Genomic DNA, 22,889 nt, shown 5'->3' on the forward strand with positions numbered 1-22,889 from the left:
AATTTTAAACACAAACAAAATAAAAACCATATGAATGAAGATCTGTAACATTCTTAATAATATTTATCACTTTCAAAAGCTGAAAATCTTTTATATTATTCTGATATGAAAGACATTCCGCAATAAATTTGACAAAATGTAAAGAATATTTAAAATTTCAGAATGCAAATATAAAACAGATTTCACGTATTGACTAAATAAACAATTTAATGTAAAGGAAACTAAAGCTGCCGTATTCTGAAAATGCTAGAATTTGATAATCAAATTTCTCTCTGCTAAGAACAATAGCAATATGTGTGTATAAATGACAAGAATAAAATAAATATTGCTCAAAATATTTAATTATATAATTCGGGTATACAAAAGTATTTCACGTAAGATACAGAAAATACTAAAATAATTGATTAAAATTAAACACTTGATTTAACATTTGTATCAAGCAACTGCATGTTATTTCAAATAGAATTTTATAATTCATTTTAAGATATAGCCCAACAAATTATTTAGCACAGTATTTCGTCAAGAACTGAAATGTGACTTGTTTAGAAACAGATATGACTATAATATTTTGTTTGACTGTAAATTAATGAATTTAACTTTCAGATGAAATCTAACTGTTAAATAACTATAAATTAACTTTTATCTAAACAGCAAATTAAATGAAATTCAGAATATAAAGCTAATTTAAAATTTAAAATATTATAAATCAAAATCATAAACTTAATCTCCATGGCTTGATTTATTAGTTTACATTATTAAATAAAATTTATTAAGTAAAATTTAAATAATTTACGTTCTGATGTAAATAAGTTTTCTATAAGAATGAATTACTCAAAAAATGTTATATAATAATGTTAGTTAAAACAATTATAGAAAAATTGATTCATATTTTTTTATTTTATTTAAAAGAAAAATTATATATGTAATATGTGATCGTAATTTTATAATAAGCATGGAAAACGTGTAGTCGAATCTTATTCTAAATGCTTGATTGATATCAGGAAATAATAGTGTCAAACTAAGCAAATTATTACTATTAAGTTTAAATAATAACGATATAACTTTCTCAGACCAGTTTTAATATAATTGTGTAAGTTAAGTTTTATTTACAAGAAATGATTTTGCATTACAAATATGACTTAAGCAGCTTAAATACTATCATATGTTTATACATATTATTTTCTGATACAGTAAGAATAGTAATATTGAGATGTATGAGACATATTTTGGGCTATATTATGACTGTGAAATTCTATAAATATTTCATCGAAACTTATTTCTTCTGTCTGCATTAACATAATTTTCCATATTTCCAAGATATTTGAATACCGAGTTCTATAATTTTTTTTAACACAGCTATAGCTTCAAATGATTATAAAATTTACAAATTTAATCAAGTTCCAAATAATTTTATAAATAAGCTAAACAAATCTTCCAAATAATCTAAAAATATGCAAATTGCATTAAAGCACAAATAATAACTGACATTTTTACTTAATAAATAATAAATACTATTTTATGAAACAATAATGCGATGTAATAATATTAATTATAACCGAATTTTTGATATTAATATCGAAAATAATTACATAACATTTTGCACTTTTAATCATTCAAACTTGCAAATAATAAATAGTACAAACAATATAATACATATATTACACATAAAGATGTGTATGTATGTATATATATTCATTTTAATAGATCAATAAATTGACTAGATTTATGTAATAGACTATAACAGACATTGCACTGAGAAGTAAGTACCAAAATTTAAGTTGTTTGCATATCTTCATGTAAAATCAGAGATATTGTTTTTAATAAAATGTATTCAAGAAATTTAAGTAATACTCCCGTAATTAAGTAATAACAAAAACTAATAATCTCTGTATTTAATTTAGATACAAATTAAATCTATGAATGAATTCTTTACTTTTCTTCTATCGAAAATTACATGTATAGAATGTTTCATTTAAAATTAATAAACTTCATTTTTAATTGTATATAATATTTTATATATATTAATTGTATATAATATTCTTCATTTTTAATTGTATATAATTTTAAATAACCATACATTTTTTATTTTCTGAGACCTCAATACTTGAGACAAAAGTGCTTAGGAATAACATTTGGTGAATTATTGATTAGAAAATATGTTTAAGCTTTAAAAAATTTTTAATTTCATAAAGTTCCCATTCTACGACTGCTATCGTCTCAGAGCCAGAACGCTACAAAAAAAAAAAAAAAAAAAAAAAAAAAAAAAAAAAAAATCAAACAACTATAAGAATCCTTGAATTCTATTACTCAAAATCTGCTTTCACAGCTTCTATCAAAATATAAACACCCAAATCACAGTCAGTTTCGTACAAAAATAATGAAGATTTTAGAAGTAACCCACAACCTCTTCTATTCATGAATCAGAATTTCATACTTCATACATAAACAGTTTAGTGCTCTTCGTAATAAAAGTGCTCTCATTTAGTCATTAATGCAGTTAGATACATAATGGAATGTTATAAGTATATAACTCCAGTATTCTTTATTCTTTATAATTCGTCAGTTCCGATTCCTTTGTCTTGAATACAGGAATCTTCTTAAGGCACTTTCCTGTATTAGAATAAACATTTTCAAACACAATAAAGAACGGAAACATTACGCAACGGTCCCTGTTTTGTAAGAACATTTCATTATAATACACAATCCCTGGACTATGTGTTTTTTTTTCTAATTTTGTGGAAGATTAGTCTCTAATTAAAAATGTTTTGCACGGGAATGTGGAATAAACTGTCAATAAATTTTCATTCTACAGTCGGTAGTTTCTGCTTAATATTTGGCAGACTAGTGGGGGCATTGTAAAAGGCAATGCTGATTGGGCAAGTATGTGTATCCGATCAATTTGCCTTGTCTGTTTCAAAAGCAGCCTTCGTCATCAGGAACAATTTATATCCACTGTAGAAGTCTTTGGCAGTCAGTCCATCTTGGAACAGAAGGATGCAGATCCAGCAAAGTGACAATGAATAGGATGACGATGATGATGGATGAATAATCGATATCTGACTATAAACGAGAAGCTGCGGGAGCCAGTTTGGAGGGATCATAATTCTGAAAGCTCCATTTCTGCCTTTCACTGCCGTTGCATTCAGACATCTGCAGGCGCTGCTTGTCGGTAGAAATCTCCAGGCACTTCCGACTGCTGCCATGCTGAATAGTATGTGTCTGTAATAACATTAACATTAATTATTAAACACTTTTCTAGACAAATCAACTATAAAATGTGTCCACAAATTACCTTACGCGCCTTCCTTTTCGCAAACGATTTTTTTGCAGATATATACTTACACTACTTAAAATCCTTTAAAATATTTCAAATGACGCAGATATTCATATTTTGTCATTTTCAAATTTAAAAAAAAATGTAAAAGTTACGACATCTAACATTTTATACGGTCAGTCAGTTTTCCTATAGTTAGAATTAGAAAACTTTTATATTCATTATAAAACATTAAACACCAGCAAGTTAACTTCAATGCGACGAAAATTTATCGATAAATTTAATTTCATATTTTGGAGAATTTGACGTCGCTTTAACTTTCTTTAACTGGAGAGGTCACTGAATTAATACATTAGAATTATTCGAGGTTGATTTTTTTCCCCTTTAAATGTCATAACATTCTTTTGTGATTTATTAATGCGTAACATTCTTTAACTTATAAGTTTTGCACATTTGGAAATTCGAAAGCCTTTTCTCCTAAGTAATTTGTTATAAGTATTTAAACGTTAAAAGTACGTTACTGATATTCTCATAAGGTTTCAAAGGTTTTACGCCTTTAGAATCATAATCTAATAATCATACGAAAATTACTTAAACTAGATGTATTTTTGATTTTTTAATTTATGCAAATAAAGTTATGAGTTGGTTGCGTGCGAATATTGAAGTCTGTCTCTCTTTTCTAGAACCCGAATGCCATAAGATTCTAGAATAACATCTTCTAATGAAAACACAATTATTAATCAATACTTTTCTAAAGCGGTGTTTCATTTCTAGTTATATGCAAGTACCAACCTTTCGTTCTATAGTTTGTATACTGGCACCAAATATGATCTTAACATATATAATATAAAAAATATTTATGCTTGTGTTATTTAAAATATTTTTGTAACATGGAAGTATATGTCTCTCACCAATGGTTGGAAATTTCAAGGCCGTATAAGACTTTTATGGACACAATATTTAGTCAGTGTAACGTATAATAAATACATGATGAGCTGTTGAAATTTTAACGTATAATATTTTAAAACTGAACAGAATTCCGGGCTTCATAAACAAAATATACGTCTTAAGCAAAACGAAATGAACTTCTCTAATTTACTTTCATTAGAAGCAACAAACATTTGCCTTCCAAAACATGTCCAACAAACATTTGCCTTCCTTCAAACATTTCTTTTCCAAAAGAATTGGAAAGTTTTGGTACAGATAATAAGGGGCGGGTTTAGTAATTATTAACCTAAACGGGCAATTTACCCGGAAGGGCTATTAATTTCGTTTTGGCATTTTGCAATGAGTCACTATAAAAGGCGAATTGCTTTTTAAATTGTTGCAACCAAACATCAGAGCCCTGTATTTATATATTTAAAGAAATTAAATAATGAAGAAACTGCATAAAGGTATGCATGTTTATCGCATTGTGATAAAACAACGGTACGTAGAGCCATCAAATTTTGAATAACGTACGTTTCCACTCGCATATGGGCATCTGGAAGCCCAAATTTTGAATTTGTTTTATTATCTATTTCATATTTCGTAAAGCATTTATGAATTTTTGATTAAGAAACTCAACGATTTCAAAGCGAACAATGGCAACATTGTACGGAAAAAAAAAACATTTTTATCTCCAGCGCGCGTTAATGTGTATCAAAATTCTAAAGGTATGCCCTTTCAAATATTTTGTGATATTGCTGTTGAATGGAAGTTTATGGTTTATGAGTGAAGTACATGATATTTAATAAATAAAGGTAACACAGAAAATGTTAAAAAAACGCCCTTTTGGGCGCTATATAAAATCCGATTAAATTAATTATTTCAGCTCGCTACTGAGCTCTATTCCATGAGCTTATGATAAAACTTTGTTTACCAAATTTGAGTTTAAAATGAGCAAATATTAACTCTCTTAAACTGTCCTATATTGTACAAATAATTTTAATGCTCCATCTATTATAATGTTTGCTTTATTTCAGAAATTTTCAATGAAGTTTTGATAAAGGAATAGATATAACAATGCTAAATATTTTAAAATACAACTATTCTGTTAAGAATGATTTTCTAACTCAAAATATATTTGAGTTAAATTCTTAATTCAATTTCCTGTAATAAAATCATTGATCTGATGAGGATTCTTAAATATTCATTAAGATTCTTAAATATATATCTATTTCTTTATTGAAAGAATTCGATCGTTTGAATAGAGAGGCGTAATTTTCGCATTTACAAAACAGAAGAGAATAAAGGCGAAATTCATCAGTATTAGCAATCAAATGCCAAATATAGTTTTTGAAACTTTTTAATGAAAACAGGTGAAAGATAAGTATTGAAAGATAATTTTCGTCATTTGCCGTTCGCCATTCATCATTTAGATGCCATTTGCTATCCAGCGGCGCGCTGGTTATTCGCATGTTGTTTGAAATCTTATCTCCTTCTTACGTGTTCCTACTCATTAGGCCCTAGTAGCAGTCACTCAGCCAGTGCAGTTACGACACAAACTGAAGTGCAAAGTTTCCTTCATTCTGTTTTCTAAATGAGCAGTTAAACAAACTTATCGAAATTTTTTATCAGTATGGGTTAGTCGTAAAAAAGCAATAACTGACAGAATGTTTGTACAGTGTGTACTTCTAGACAGTGTATTTGTACCTAAGTCACACAGATACTGTTGTGGATAAACACAGTAATGCTCATATGGAAGCAGAAAAAGGATACTCTAACCAAGGCCTCGGCAAACAATGGCTCGTGGGTCACCGAGTGACCCATTTTATAATTTCAAGTGACTCCGAAAGTTCCGAAAATAAAGTACAACTCTTAAAAATGAATTATAAAACATAAATATAAAACAAACACTTGAAGGATACATTAAAAATAAACCGTAAATAAATAGCATCAATAACATTTTTGTTTGTGTACATAGTTGTTGTAACGAATATGCATTTAAAAATATTATAACATAATTTAAAGCAGAAATTTATAAATCTGGCAACTCCGATGCGTGATCCATAACCCAAAACATTGGTTTCGCCATTTTGTCCGCATTCAGTTCAACTTACAAATCAGAGCAAATATTTTCACACACGAAATGTATTTTAAGTAAAAACATGAGCAGCTTAACTATCAAAAATTTCGATGCTTGTATTTGTCTCAAAATGGTTAACTATAAGACCAGACTTAATTAAATTGACGTCACGAGTTCAGCATCAAGGAAGCCATTGATATCAAAGAGAAAAATAAAGTTTATTCAGTTATATTTGATTTTAAACTAATTATCATTTTTAGATTTAAATTTTAAAGCGTATTGGAATTATTTTAGCAACTAAATTTACCTTGTTAATCACCAAGAAAGACTATTTTAATATTAAATTACCATTGAACTGAAACGGCTTCTTAGTGAGCACATTTTGCTGATTTTGACCCTCAGCCAAAAACGTTTGACACACTTGCTATAACCAAACGTACCAAGAATAAAAATGTACCCACCGCTTGGAGATGGACTAAGGAGATGGACTAAAATTCGAGTGTAGGTCAATTTTCGTAATAATAATCGTAATATGTATAGTTAACAAGCATGCATAAGGTATGTTTACTTAATACGTTATATGTATAATTAATAAGCACCACTTTTCGATGTAACGTGCTTTTGAGTCATAAGTCAAATAATGTGCACTTGTACTGCTGTGCAATATGTCTGTAGATTTTAGGAACTTTTATTATTGCATGTATTAATACATCGAGTGCACTATTAATGTATAACGATGTATTACTAGAGTCTTAATTCAATATAGCACCACGTTTTTGCTGTTGAATGTTTAATGCTATGTTTTAAATGTCCAACGTGCTTAAAAATGTAAAACGTACAATTACTAGGGGTAACACCACTTTTCGATGTAAGATATCTTTATATTACCATATATATAATAAGCATTGATATTGTAAGAATCCGCAATACGTCTGTCTTCCACCATCAGCCCCTGTTCAACAATGTTCTTCTGGACAAATGCGGGATCCGGACAATACCCAAATAGTCAGTGAAACCGCCCGGGTGTCCGGACCCCACTCTCATCTGTCTCCTGTATCAACTCCGTCGATAGATACACACATAAGCACATTAGATTAAATATAATAATTCAGTTTCTCTGTAAGAAGTTAATTGTTATCCATCTGAAATCCATATCGAAATTATTGACCTCAGAAGCATACTACACTGAAAAGCAAATATCAGGAACTTATTTCAACTGCAAGAGATCCGAATTCTATTGAATTTTGGAAATTTGTGCCAACAAGCACTTTTCCAAATTTACACTACTTGGCTATGAGGTATTGTTGTAGGTTTGGATCAACATATGTTTGGAAACAACTATTTTCTAATTTGAACATAATAAAATCAAAATATCATTCAAAATTAACTGATATGCGCCTAAAACACCTAATTTTGTTAGCATCTTCAAAACCTAATCCTAATCTCGAAAATCTGACTTGAAAAAATGACTTGTTTTAGGCAGAGATTGTCATATCTTCATACGCAATATGGTTTTAGACGAGGTTCTTAAAACTTTCTAATTGATTGTTTTCTCTCATTTATCATAGTTTTTGAGATGTTATCTAAGTTATGAATTTCACTAATAAGGGAAACTGCAGCTTTTATTTTATAGATATAGTTCTTTTGCTGAACTATACATTAAAATTAAAGCTATAGCTAAATTTGCCACCAGTTATTTAGAGAACGAAAGAATCTTTTGTTCATCAGGAACATCCGAGTGGTACTGCTTTACTCCAAGTAAGTCCAAGCGACTGTTAAGAAATTATTGCAGACGAACGAAAAACAATTAATGAAAACACAGTAATTAGCTGTTCTGTCTTTTGAACATAAAATCTGCAGATTATAAATGTATATCTTAAGATAAACAATAAAGTTAAATATTGAACGAAAGACTTGAAAAAGAGAAAGATCCTCTACTATTTAATACACCAATTTTAGTTCCGTACACACATCGTTTAGTTTATAGTGATACAGTTATTTTCAGTTTAGGTAATGAAGAGTTAAAACGCTTTTTAGAAACTCTAGTATAAGCACCCATTAGGCGGCTTTACAACTTACTCGCACCACTCTAATTGAAATGCAAACCAACCCTTCATTTTACTAGTCAAATATTTTACAAGTATAAAAAAAACCACAGCATTTTATAGTTCGGGTACAGCGCAATATTTATTACCGCATAAATCGCGAAGTTATAACAACGCGCTGGACTTTGTTTGAACTGGAAAAAAAAAGCTATAAAGACTTAATATACTAACGTTGGCATCGTAAAACCACAGCTGGTTGCCTTTGGATCCGTGGCAGGGGTATAAAATAACGTCTTTCCCGGCGTAATCCAGACAGGATTCGTCTCGCCGGATTTCACCTTCTTTACTCAGCATCCAATACTGCAAAGAAAGAACATATTAACATATAACTTTTCAGGAGAAAAACATATTTAGAGAAAAAATACAATGGCAAAACGTACGAAAGCAAATATATTCTTTTCGCATTCAATATTTATATTTGAAAGATTTTCTCTGAAATTTTCTGTGAACAAAGTGATACAGTCAAACCCCGATTACCCGACAACGGATAAACAGATTTGAGGAACAAATGTGGTTATATCTAAAACAGTTTAAGTTAAATATGTTCACTGCGGACTGATTGAAAAATTACTATTTAAAATCGAAAGTCTAAAACAATACCCTATAGAATTACAAAAAGGAAAAGACAAATGCTTGGTATAACAGCAGTGATAACTTATGGGTTATAGTATTTACAGCTTGTTTATATTCACAATAGTATGCGACGTAACTGTTCATAATCCGGGATGTATAAGCATTCTCAAATCACCCGCAACATAAAATCATCTCTCTTAATAAAGGAAAAGAAAAAAAAATTCTACTCAAAACCAAAACGTTCCAACAAAAATATTCTGCCCCCCCCTCGATGAGTTCGATTCAAATGCTATTGGTGAAGTTCTCTTATTGTTCTTTAATACCATTTATTATTTAATTTCGTCATTTCTTTTCATGTTTATTATTCCATTATTGTTTCCTAAACACGTGCTTAATTAGCTCATTCTCCAGATTAAACTGCCTCAAAATACTGCTCTTATTTGTAAAAATTACAATCTCATGAAAGGATCATGAAAATTGAATAAAATTTTACTCCGCATGCAGCGTGAAGGGATACAAAGAAACGGTTAAATGTTCAAAGTAATAAAAGAGTATTAAATCTTGATAATCAGTATTTCATTAATCCCCATGTAGTGCAATAACAGCTTCTGTTTATCGCGGTACTGAATTCAAGTTTTGAATGAGTACCTGAGGAGTAGCATTACCTATTGCTTCTATCCGATCCCACAGTTGATTCGATTTGGCTGTGGGACGAATGTCACGAGCGATTTACCTCTGCACGAAATCTCAGACATATTCTAAGTGACATATCTGGTGAATGGACATGCAATAGTGGTATCTGACAAGTTAAGAACTATTAAACAGTTTAGCGGTATGTGAACGGACGTTGTAAGTGAACGGACGTTGTTCTGTTGAAACGGACTTTTGGGAATGCGTGGCATGAAGATTAACACTTTCGGCTTCATAACTTTCCTGATGTAGCGTTTGCTGGTAAGTGTACCTTCAGTTCTTAGCAGACGAGATCTTTATCATATCCAATGGCGTCCCAGATTGTCACGCTTGACGATCGTTCCAGTATGACGCTGAACGCTGCATTCCGAAAGATGCCGTTCATCCTATAGTGTCTAACATATATTCAACCGTCGTTGTACTCCAAATACAAGCAGGATGCATTCGAAGAGATAATTAGTTGCCAATCAGCACGTCAAGTGACTGCACTAATAATTCCACCGTAGCCACAGGGGTTGGTGGTTTTGGGGCAGGATAATTCTCGCAAGAAATACATATACGCAGTGTACGGTGCACAGAATGTTGAAGCTAACAATGGCACACCTGTAGCAGTGTTCCATCGTTGGGCTACACGACCTATCCAATATTCTTGAGCTCCCTGCTTTCACGCATGCTTCACTGATAAGGCATTTTACTTCATACGAGCTGGGATTTAACAACAACAACAAAAAAAAAAAACTTCTTGTTTATAAGCCAATCATTCACTCCTGTTAGAACAAAATGTAGTAGCTTTTCACAAAACGTTTACCGTTTGCAGATAACAGAACACTTCTTTCAACATTCTGCTATGGCACACCAATTATACCTCATTTATAGGAAGAGTTCTTCAGCCCACGCATTTGCCATCCATCATCCTGAAATTCTAACCATTTGTATATCATGACTAAATTTGCATTTTCTGTAAGTTTCAGTTTATTCGTCTGATTCCTTTATTGTGTTGCAAATTTCATAGGTAGGAGAATAAGGTATTTTTGTTAATTATAAAAAGGTTACTCTTCTTATTTGTTTATTTTACATTACATTAGAATAATACATGATATCAAGTAAACCGTGCAAGCCGTTTCTATTGTTACCATCGTTACTGGGAATTGACTATAATTAAACTTCACTCATCATCACCAAGAAGTAGCAACGCAGTTGTTAATATGAAAGACTGTTAGCTTAAGCAGTTGGGTTTTGAAATTTATTCAGTGCAGGAAACTGCGATGTTGAAAATGTCATTGAATCAAGCAAAGAATGATAAAGAAAAATGACAGTCAACAAATAAAAATATAATTTTGAACATAAAATAAATATGGCAACCAGATTAATCACGAAATTGTACATATACGTGAAACACATATTTTTGCTATATTACGGCAAGTGACAGTCTGCAAATTAGATGTGACAGATATTAAGTAACTGAGCTGATCCCCAAAATTGAATTAGTCAATAAGAAAGCGGCAGCCAATAAAATATATTTATAATGAAACTTGAAGGTAAAACGTGGGAGAAAAATAAACTCATGTTTGATCTCAGGCAGCATCGAATGATAAAAATGGTATAAACATTTCAATCGCAAAATTATTTCTGAAGTACATCAATATAGTTGCTTGTTTAATCAAATGGCATAAAAATATTATTCTCTGGAACAACTTGGAGTTGGTCTTATGATTTCTGAATGTTATAGAAGGATTTTATACTTCCCTAATACTAATCAGCTAGAGCATTGATGAATTGTTAATTTAAATAGCTGTTTAGCATTGGGAATTTTATTAATGATACAGTAATTAAAGAGTAATCCAGTCTTTACAAATTTAGATCATGACTTATGCTACATGATCAGCAAGATGTCAAGCGAAGTACCACAGACTTCTGACTAAACGGGCGGTTGACTGACCGTGTAGGGCTTGATTGAGCCGGATCTAAAAATTAGTACTTTATCGCGGAACTATGGAAAAATTATTATCATGCACAATTTAAGTAGAGAAAACTGTTTACGAAAAATGTAAAAAGGAATTGAAGAACGCGTGGAATAACAACAGTGATAACGGATAGAATTTGGGAATGAGCTGTTCGTAATTCGGAACATAAAAAACATCAGCCTCCATTAACTAATCTATGAAACATAAAAGTAAACTGCTTAATCGCCAAAATAAATCAATTCTATAGCTATTAATTTTATATTACACGTCGATTCCTTCTGAAATACGAAAATAATGTAAGCAAAAACAAACCAGCAGGTTCATCGTTGACACATGCTTTTCTTTTTGTTTTACCACTTTCACCCTTGCTCTAGCATCACATACATATCTGGTGAATAGCTATTCTGCTTTAGCTTGCTATTCCTTCAAACCTTTGTAAAACCCATTTCACCTATGCATATTAGTTTCTCCTTTAAATTAGTTCACCCTGACAAGTATTTTTTGTCAGAAAAATCTTTTGATCGGAGATAAAGTTTCAAATAATCCTGTTTTATTGTGGTCTTCTTGATTTCTTGGTAGGAAAAAGCGATAATATGAACAGACTATATTTCATGCGAATGTGAACTAAATGATATCATTCAAATTCTCATGTTAATTTGTTATTTAATACCCTGCTAATTTCTTCATTTCTAATCAGATTTATTCTCCCGTTATTTGCAGCGTGTTCTTTTTCTTTTAAATACTGATTTAATTTACGTAACGAAGTGAAATTATTCTCCATATTAAACTCCTATAAAATACAGGTGAATTCAGAATAGCATTTTTACTTTTGAATTGTACTACTGGTTATTTCTCTTTTGTGTGTTATTTAGTTGCACCATAATTTTACATTAACCGTAGACATCAAGCCCAGGATTACTTCAGTTAATTGCGCATAGATACCTCATCCTTGCGGTATACTTCAGTTAATTTCGTACCAGATATGGTACTTTTTACCTGCAGTGCTATAGTCCATTTAGTAGTATATTATCTACTGCAAAAGATTACATTGAATAAGATAAATAAATTTTACCTGTACGAGAAAATACCTTAATTAAATCTAGTTTATTCCTATAATTTATTCTAAAAAACGTGGGCAATATATTCATTATTTCTGTCTGAATATCCACGAATCTCATTACATCCAAAAAAATCTGATGTGTACACCACATGACTTCCTTGTACGGAATATTAAATTATACGCATTTTTTCTTGCATTTCATTTAAACTTATTGGATTTAATTAAATCTATTTCGCCGACAGCGCATAAACTATAATAGAATAAATGCATTCCTTAAAATACACTCTAGTATTTGTTTACCACAGCGAAACTCTGGCGCTAGATTCACTTAACAGTATTATATTTCGTTCATATTATAACTCATAATGCACAAAATTTATATCATTTAAGGAATAGAATTATCTAATCGTTGCCACATGTTCTATTCAAATACTATAATAAAGCTAGAACGATGTATAAAAGAAATTAAGGAAACAAACCAAAAAAGGAACAGTTTTTCACAGACGATTGAGTATTTCTCATTCAATTAATTCAGTTCTCATTTCGCGAAAAGGCAAAAATACACAAAACTCAAAATATCTGTATTAAAAATTACGAAGTAAATCTTAAACACTTATTTCCTCGAAAAATTTCCAGAAAGGATTAAGCATGATTTAATTGGCAATAATAAATGAAGGCGTTATTTCTGTTGTTGCGAAGCTAAGTTTCTCTAGATTGGCAACAAATCCACTAGTCTGCTGTTTCAAATGTAAACAATAAATGGCCGCCATAAAAAAGGCTTAGCGGCACTTAAACAACTTTAAAAATGTTGATAATTCTAAACATATTGCATACAGATTTACTAAAGGCATAAAAACCTTAACCGGAAGATAAAAACAACATAATTCAATCATTTTAAAGCAAAAAATGTACAATTTACAAATATATAAGAGTAAAGAAACTGAGATCACTGAGCCGGATGTAACAGAGTGGATATATATATATAAATATATTTATATACGTTTGGTGCGGCCGATTGCAACCAAAATACGAGGTGCACATCTACATGTTATTGCAGTCCTATATACAAAATTTCAACGTGCTGAGACTACTCGTTTTTGAGTTACGAAGAATACATACGGAGTCTTTTATTCTATCCTTACGTACAGATATCACGCATAAACATCGTTAAATTGCATTCGATAGCGGTCAAAATGGATATTTTCGTTGAAATATGCTGCCTGAAACTTCTCGCTATTACAGTACTTCCTTTGTACTTTGTACAAGGAAGTAAAAATGACATCAGGTATTCAAATATCTTCCAAGCGATACCAAATGAAAAATGTAATCCCAGCCAACAATGTTCAGTTTTTATACATAGAAAATGATTATCTAGAGGCGTAGATAGAAACGTTTTTTGAAACGAGTTTATGTGAGATTTAAGTTCCAAGGAGAGACATTAAGACACTTTAAATCTTGACATTTTTCAAATAACATACTACTTATGCTGTGATCTTAAACAAGGTTTCGAAAGAATAAATTTTAGAAATTTGCATTATAATATTAAACAATGCTGAATTCTGAAATGTGCAAACTATGGCAACTTTTACGGTATAATGCCAATTACTCTGAATTCTTTGAATCATTTTGAATACTATTGTATTCAAATCAAGATTTTTGCAAAGAAAGGTATCTGTTAAGGACTACAGAAGCCCAGACTTAAGGCCAAGAGTTCAGGGAGTTTGAACTGAAAAATGATGTAACAGGATAAATGTTTCTTTATTTAACAATATCAGTCGTAACTCTATTGTATTTTCCTTTTCATCAGCAGTGGCAGTGAATAAAAGTCAATTAAAAACTCCCTTGAATAACGACTGCTTTTACATCTGTTAAAAATAATAAATAAATATTTCCAGCGTTGTTTTTTATTCGTAAAATACGCGTAATTAGGGTATTAAATAAATGAAATAATTAAAATATTTACATGTATAAATAGAAGAATTAAGTAATTAAAAATGTAAGCTACACAGATGACTATATAATGATGAATCGACTATTTTCTCTTTTCATATTATATGACTAATACTAATTTAGCAATTTAGCAGTTTTAGATCGAGTTCATTTATAATAATAAGATAATAACATAATAAAAAGAGAATAGAACAAAATCAAATATTAACTCGATATATTTTTTCCAAATTTCTTATTTCTCTTCAACAAATTAGTATGAACTATTTCCCTAGGGCGTTCATCTTACGCTCGGAATCGAAACCCCAGTAGAGCTTAATTCCTTGTGTTTGTTGTAATTCGAAAACATGAGAAATTCAATCTACCAGTTGAATTCATTGTATCATAAGGATCAAAATTAAAATAACTACAACAAAATAAACAGTAAACAAATCTGTTCTCTTATGATAAAGATTATTGTTTTCAATGTGCATAATGCAAGCAAAATAAAAACATTTCTATAATTATACATCTCAATAACACAAATCTTCAATGTGTTTCAAATTTTACACCATACGTTTTAATAGGTAATTTATATTATTTCAAATGAAAATAGAAGGTTCAAAAAAATCATCTGGAAAAATAGAAGGTTCAAAAAAAGATTATCTTTGCGGGATCACATCAGAAAATCAATAGCAAATTCTGATGTAGTGCACTTCTTCATCCTAAGCTGAAACAAGAGGTTCAATAGAGATCCTCGAGCTTGCAGTCAAGAGGACATCTTGGACTTTAAGGAAAGGAAAGAAATTCTTTGTCTTCTAGAGGGTGAGGTTCTCTTATCAATCTATTCAAGTGCCTATACCTCTACATTATACTTCTTCCGATTTGTGCTAGATTAAATAGGGAAGCGTTTGGTATATCCGATACTGAGGCTAAATGGGAATCCTAGAAACTTGAATGAAGTACATTACAATTAAACGTTAAGCATTCAATTAATATTAAATTATCCCACTGAATTAGGTGCTTACAAAAGAATCCTTTCATTCATTCTTTGAAGAATAACAAATTATTCATCTCGAATTCTTTGTTAGTAATGCTCAACAAATGCACGAAGGAAGCAGGAATCATTATGAATGGAAACTCTTTTGAAATGAGCCTATATGAAATTGAAGTTCTAGAAAGATACATGGAGAAAGTTTAAAAAAAGGCATTCTTAATAAAGGGAGGAATTTCAAAGTTTCAGGCAGATGCGGTCATCCATTTATTTACTTGTCAAGTATTTAGTTTCAGCTTATATAAAAGAACTACTTTTATTCAAACTTTGGAATTTATCAACATTTTCAATGCTTAGTACAACTTAATTTCTAAAACACGTAAAAATATAATCTTAATCTAAATAATTGCATATATATTTTTCGAGTTTTGGAAAGGCTGGGATAATGATATTCCAGCAATAGTGAAAGGGTAAATAGGACAAAAGTTGAAAACTACTGTTTTAAAAAGAGTGGTATTATACACAAAGGCAATGGAATTAGCGCAAAAAGAATGAAGCATTGGATTAACCGAAAGTTTGTTGATTTAATAATAGAGACGATGACACGCATGATACCAAAAAAGATCAGTAAAGCAGTTTTTGAGAAAGATATGAGAGAAAGTACTGTCCCTCTCAAAAGCTTAACGCTCCAATGAAATTCGATACAGCATGAGTTGAACATACACCTGATGATATGCTGAATCTTGCATATTGTAGCACGATGGCAGCTGCTGCTTCATATGTTTTAAAACATGTTCGATAACGGACGTATCTAGGAAGATGATAGACCATTTTATGCACCTGGAAATGTCTAATCGTGACACTAGTTTCGTGTGCTCCGGGGTATTTTGCTGTTGAAATATACTGCACTTAGAATCCTCATTAAGCACCTGAATCCTGCTATGCACCTGGAACTCCGGTTAGGAAGTAAACCGTAGGATCTCGTCGGAAAAACCTGCAGAGCCTTTTATTCTACGTGCGAATTCTATGGCAAATTAGCCCTCTTAGGCTTCAGCTTCCTAAATCGTAATGTCTGCAGTGGCGAGACGGAAATGTATTGTTAATCTCGAACTATTGTAAACAATGAGGATTTGATTGTACATTTGAACAAAAAGATTTTGCAAGATGACCATCAGGTTTCAAAATGAAACGGCATTTATCTCTGAACACTGTACAGCGCCAGATGAAGACTCTCAGTTTGGTGTAGTACTGAAAATGGGGACGCCATTATTTCAGCATTAAACCGAAGCATATGCAAGATGTACTGAGATCGTAAATTCACTTCCACGACGCTTCTCGAAATTGTTTTGGGGTACAACTGACAAGGACTCTCCAGAAATGTATGATATATGTAAATCCATGTGGGTTGTACCAGTTTTATCCTCAACCTGCACTCTTGCAGGCCAGGTTATTGATGTCGGCCAGGTTATTGATCTTCAAGATAGGTCTTGTCGGCCAGGTTATTGATATGTTGTATTTCCTTAGGCAATGCATTCTTTTTCAGTCGTGTGCAGTTCTACCAAACTTGGATTACTAGGAAAATTGTATAACTTTTACGGAAAATATCATTGAAATGAGTACTTAATTACAGATTAAGCTTTGAGTACTTTATTTAAGAAATACTTTCTCAAGAAATATTAATGATTGTCAAAATGTTTCTAGCTGTATAAGTTTCATGTTGTACCTTTCATTGAATTTTTTCAAAGATAATTAGTTGATCGTCAGGCACAAATTAGATTTTAAAACCTTTCTAAATTAAAAAAATAATCAAGCTAGTACTCTTAAAGCAATTTTAGTTTTATTGGATTGTAAAACTGTAAAGTACTAAGGCTATCTGCTTTAAAAGAAGAGTCTTAGTGAGGCAATCAGTAGGAAAAACTAGAAAATAGCTAATTTATATACGAATTAAAAACAGTAACCAAAGGTAGCATGCCCACTAAATTACCGGAAATATATTACCCACCCCCCTGGAGAACTACCGGTATTTTGGTACTTAAGCCATTGCAGAGTCACCATTTTAATGTATGAACAAATTCTTTTCTAAAGACCTCTTTTTGAGTCGCTGCTGCGTCTAGTAACTCCGAGATCTACAAATAAAAGCTAGATTATCGAAATATTGTTATTATAATTATTGTTTCTATTACTATAATATACATATTCAATTATATAACTCTGTCTTAGCTTTGAAATTTTCTGCCTATATGTCCTGCATCTCTTACTTACATAGATAATTGACCTACCAACTTCACTGAGAGTTATAATTTAGTTCATTGAAACTTTATATTATTATCTATGTAGTTGGAAGATTTTATATTTATTACATTAAATTATCTAATTTTAGGTTAAATTACTTCAAACAGGAAACGAGCTTTCAAGTCTTTCACAAGACTTATGTATTGTATTAGATATGCGCTCAAGGATGGTTAAGGGAATAATAAATTAAAATATATGATAAATAATTATTTAATAGCTAGATTTTTTACTTACCTGATTACCGCCTTGACCGTGACAAGGCCATAAACCTACTGGTTTGTGGAGATCGTCTCTTCTAGCTGGACTATCTAAGCATGTATCTCCTCCTTCACCAAGATTTCTCACCTAAATATTGAAGAAATTGTTATATTAAGATAAATTTGGCTAGAAAATAATGTAAATGTATAGTATTAAATAAATGCTAGCTATGAAAAAGGAGACCCTATAATACAGAATGTTTTAAAATTTTGAAACTGCTGATACTTTTCCATCTAGAAAAATCACTACTAAAATAATGGAAACACTTAACGTTTTTAGATTTAAGAAGAATTCTCATTGTTAAAAGAGAAACCCATAGTACTGAAAGTCCGATGTAAAAAACGCAAATCAACATCAAAAGTGATTTTTTATGGTTGTTTGAATTCTTGTTCCAAATTCAGATGTAACCTTCAATATTTAATGACAAGCCAGTCGATATTCAGTAAGTGTCTCAGTCTTAATGCATTGTGGAATACCACATTCCACCCGCTTCAGATTCTCAAATAAAACTTTCTTTTGCGATTTCAGGAATCATCCGGCAAACTCATTCGAAGGGACAAAATTAAAAGGAAACTAAGTGAAATTATAAACTAATGCTCGGTACACTATTCTTCATTTAAAAGACGAAATATAATAGAATGGAAGAGGCAATATAAAAGAATGAAAAAGGTAATACCTTAGATTGAGCTCTAAAACGTATAAGAACTTGCTATACAAAGCTATTGGAGGACTTTTAATTAGGATTTATGTATGATGATTACCATGGACTTATGTATCATTGACCTATGTGTCATGGACTTATAATGGTAAAAATAAATTTACGAATGCCCCTTGGCGAAAATTGGCGATTTCTAGCGGTACATGGTTACCGAGTTTGTGCAATTCTTCGAGTTGTTATTTTGGCTTTGTGTAGCGGCGATTTTTCAGCCAAAAATAACAAGTAAAAGAACTGCACAAACACAAATATTTTGACTTTTGGATGCCTCAGTTGCCTAAGATTTCATGTACAATCTCTTCCCTCTATTTATATGTCGAAATGCTATGCTTTGCTCAACGCCTCCCAGTCCGTATAGCGGTTAGTGACACCAACTGCTGTACTGATGGGCCCGGGTTCGAATCAAGGAGAACGCATAGATGTTTGTACGCGTATAGTATCCTTGCGGCATGGGTACACTTAAATGCACGGAGAGCCGAATGCACTCTCGAGAGGTTGTCGTAGGGAAAGAGAGGTGGGAGACCTCCGACCGCCCCCAGGGTGTTCTTTCTCAAAATTGGAGCAGAAGCTTAACAGTGAGCTAGGTTCAGCAATACGTCAATTACCTGTAGTACTACGGACGTGCTGGCCTAGCTTCTTACCTGTACCTGTATTGCCAGATTGTGCACAATTTCTCTAAAGTTAGAGTAAACGTAGACTTGGTTACGTCGCATCCTGGTATGCTATAAAAACTTATATATCGCGTAGGTCATTACACCTACTTTGCAATCAAACCAAAAATGTTTTTGATGTTTTATAAATTTTGCTACGTGATACGACAATTGACAGGTTAATGTAAGGATTACATTGGTATAGATTATCGAAATAACACATTAGTTTGGCTGGGAAAATGCTCATACAGAACAGTGTTACTTATCTAAAGAAGAATTAAACAACATTTCAAGCAAATATTCAGAATACAGAATATGATAGTCATAACGATATATAAGATGAATGGATATGGTACAATGAACTGATATGGTGAAATGAACAAACAAGGCAAATTAACCGAAAAACAGCGTATGAATACAAATTTATTATTTCATTGAAATTCGTCTCTTATAATATTTTGGTTGTCGACATCGTCCAAAAATAGAATGTAGACAAACATATACGCTACCAAAGGAATACATTGGACATTACGATTGTAGTTGTTTTTGACATCTTTTGATATTATGATGAGAAGAGATGCAAACACCAGAGAATCATGTTTTTCACAAAATAAAAATAAATCATCCAAGTCACCAAAAGACTTTTAATATTTTATTCATTTCATTCGAAATCAGAATCCGTTCCAGAACCTTTCAGCTTTATCAACTCAGTAGGGGGGAAATGTAAAAGCTTCAAAGATTTTCGGCGTAAAACCGATAAGCATGGCCACAGTGCTGAGCATAAATAAAAACAACCCTAAGAGGATCTAAAGTAAACATCAAAAACCGAATTTTTTTCTCAAAATGTAAGATTCTTTATGTATGTAGAGATAAACAAGACTGCATCTCCATTTTTGGAAGAGAAAAATAAAAAAAAACAACTTTATACATGAAAGAAGCTCAAATATGAGGATAGGTGCATCCTCTAGCCTTTAAATACATGTGAAAGGGGCAAAATGGAGGAATTTTTTATGGTGAATAACTGAACTACTTATTCGCATATGAAATGTGGCGGTAGAAGCTAGATTGGTGAGTTCGAGTATTTTTCTTCAACAAGAATATCCGAGGATGGAGAGAGAGAGATATCAAGTATGTGCAGTAAAAGGAAATATATTCCCAAACCTCGCATAAATGGGCAAGGGAGTTCTAAAGTACAAAGTACATTCCTCAAAAGTGTGCCTTGAATTGCAAAGCAGAACACGATCATCGTGGTTTATTTTGAGGTCGAGTTACTCAGAAAGGCACATACTAAAATGTAGATAGTATATTCTTACGTGCGTAACGATAGAAAAAAGCTGCCGTAATAGTTGCATGCAATGGCGCATCTGGCCCTTTCGAAAAGGAAAATTTTTCTGCGAGATTAGGAATTCCACAAAAGCAAAAGAGTAAGACAGCTGACTTCGATAATCACTTTTAACTAAGATTACTATATTATAAAAAATCTTACACTGTTCTAAAATTATATTTGACCTGTTTTTTAAATAAATTAAAAAAAATCTGAAATGTTTCAGATTTTAAATTACGTCCAAAGGGGCGTTTTTTAACATTTTGTGTGTTACCTTTCTTTATTAAATATCATGTTCCTCGCACTTAAACCATAAGACCCAGTGCAACAGCAATATCGCAAAATAGTTTTAAAACGAGCATATCTTTAGAATTTCCGATACAGAGACTCACGCGCTGGAGATAAAAATGTTTTTTCTGCACAACGTTGCCATTGCTCGCTTTGAAATCCTTGAGTTTGTTAATCAAAAATTCGTCAAAGTTTTAAAAAATAGGAAATCGATCATAAAACAAATTTCAAATTTCAAATTTGGTCTTCCACATGCTCATATTCGTTGGAGGATTACGTTATTCAAAATTCGATGACTCTATGTACCGTTGTTTTATCACAATACGAGAAATATACATACATTTATGCAGATTTTTCATTATTTAACTTCTTCAAATATAATGCAGGACTCTAACATTTTGTGGCAACAGTTTGAAAAGTGAACCGACATTTATCCGTCCGACGCAAAATGCCAAAACGAAACTAATAGTCCTTCGGGATTCAAATCCCTTTGGACTAAAAATATCGTACATTTGAAATACTATTCTAGATTTAAATGCTCGTTAAATGATGACATATTTTTTCAGCAGAATCATGCTCAACAAAAATGTTCCTTTTCCGTCATCTGTACACATCATGATTCGCGGCAAGGCTGTTCTATATCTCATAAGTAATCCTACTTAATTTTTACTTTAAAACTGCATAAAGTTTATTAGAGGTACAATATAGGTCATTTCAGAACAAAGGACTTGTTAGCATAGTTTGAAATTTTCACAGGTAGCAACATATTTAATAGCTATTTGCTTTAGTCGCATCTAAAAATCTGAAGCTAATAGTAAGAAGAAGAAATATAGCGTTTATAAATATCTTTCAAAGTATATGCATGGCATGTATATTCTAGAATATTACATATATTATACATATTTATATCCACTTACAAGAAAGTAAGATAATTTTTATGTGTAATTCCAAGTAAAGGATAATTTTCTCTAAAGCAGCCAAATTAATCAATAATCAAACAAAAAATTTAATTAAAAACTCCTTAATTTTAAGTGGCAAAATTAATAAAAGGTTAGTCCGTTTATTTTCAAACCATGAAAAATGTTTCCGAATATTTAAAACAGTGAAACGTAAAACTATCAAAGTAACAACCTTGAGGATGCCAAACACAAGGTTGTTGTTTTGCTAATTTTATATTCTACTTCGATGTGTTTCTAATTAAAACAGTATAAAAAAACACTTTAGAAAATAAATGTTAAAAAAATACAAAAATAAAGATTGCTTCAAACATGCTCAGAGGGTGAAATGTGTTTAAAACAATTTTAATTACTCTAATTAAATCAAGAGCTCTAGTTCTAAAATTATATAAGGCAAGGTAAAAGTTTAAAACTGCAAATAATAAAATTAAAATGAAATGTGGCCTTGTACGATATATATATATATATATATATATATACATATGTTACCGTGAAAGACCGAAATTGGAGAATGTCGACTTCCACCGGAGAATGTCAACATTCACCAAATACGTTGGTGAAAGATCGAATATTTCTGTACATTCTTGTACATTCGGACCCTCACTGTGTATGTCGACAATCACAGATATGCTCTGGTGTAGGTCGAAAAGAGAGGAGTATATGTACACGCTGCCATTCCAAAAGGAAGTCCATTTTGAAAATCAATGCTTTGTTTGAAACCTATTGTGAAACGATATTGTGATCAAGCACATGTAATGCGTACTCAAGCAAGCACAGGTAATGCACAGATCAAACTAACAAGCACAGGTCATG

General features: G+C 31.4%; 1 protein-coding gene across 5 annotated transcripts in view; it reads right to left on the bottom strand.

Moving 5' to 3' along the window:
* Positions 1 to 323: 323 nt before the first annotated feature.
* LOC118187773 (putative polypeptide N-acetylgalactosaminyltransferase 9) overlaps positions 324 to 22,889 on the bottom strand; it is a 907,951-nt gene continuing 885,385 nt past the window's right edge. For all 5 annotated transcript variants that reach the window (XM_085816616.1, XM_085816615.1, XM_085816618.1 and 2 more), the window contains 3 exons: positions 18,120 to 18,230; positions 8,558 to 8,686; positions 324 to 3,219 (listed from right to left, as the gene is read on the bottom strand). In XM_085816616.1, coding sequence (XP_085672742.1) covers positions 3,061 to 3,219; positions 8,558 to 8,686; positions 18,120 to 18,230 — 399 coding nt within the window. In that variant the 3' untranslated portion in view covers positions 324 to 3,060. The remainder of the gene's footprint in view (positions 3,220 to 8,557; positions 8,687 to 18,119; positions 18,231 to 22,889) is intronic.

This window comes from Stegodyphus dumicola, chromosome 5 (assembly GCF_044657685.1).
Source record: "Stegodyphus dumicola isolate Sdum_Otavi_A_Nest chromosome 5, ASM4465768v1".
Lineage (NCBI taxonomy): Eukaryota > Metazoa > Arthropoda > Arachnida > Araneae > Eresidae > Stegodyphus > Stegodyphus dumicola.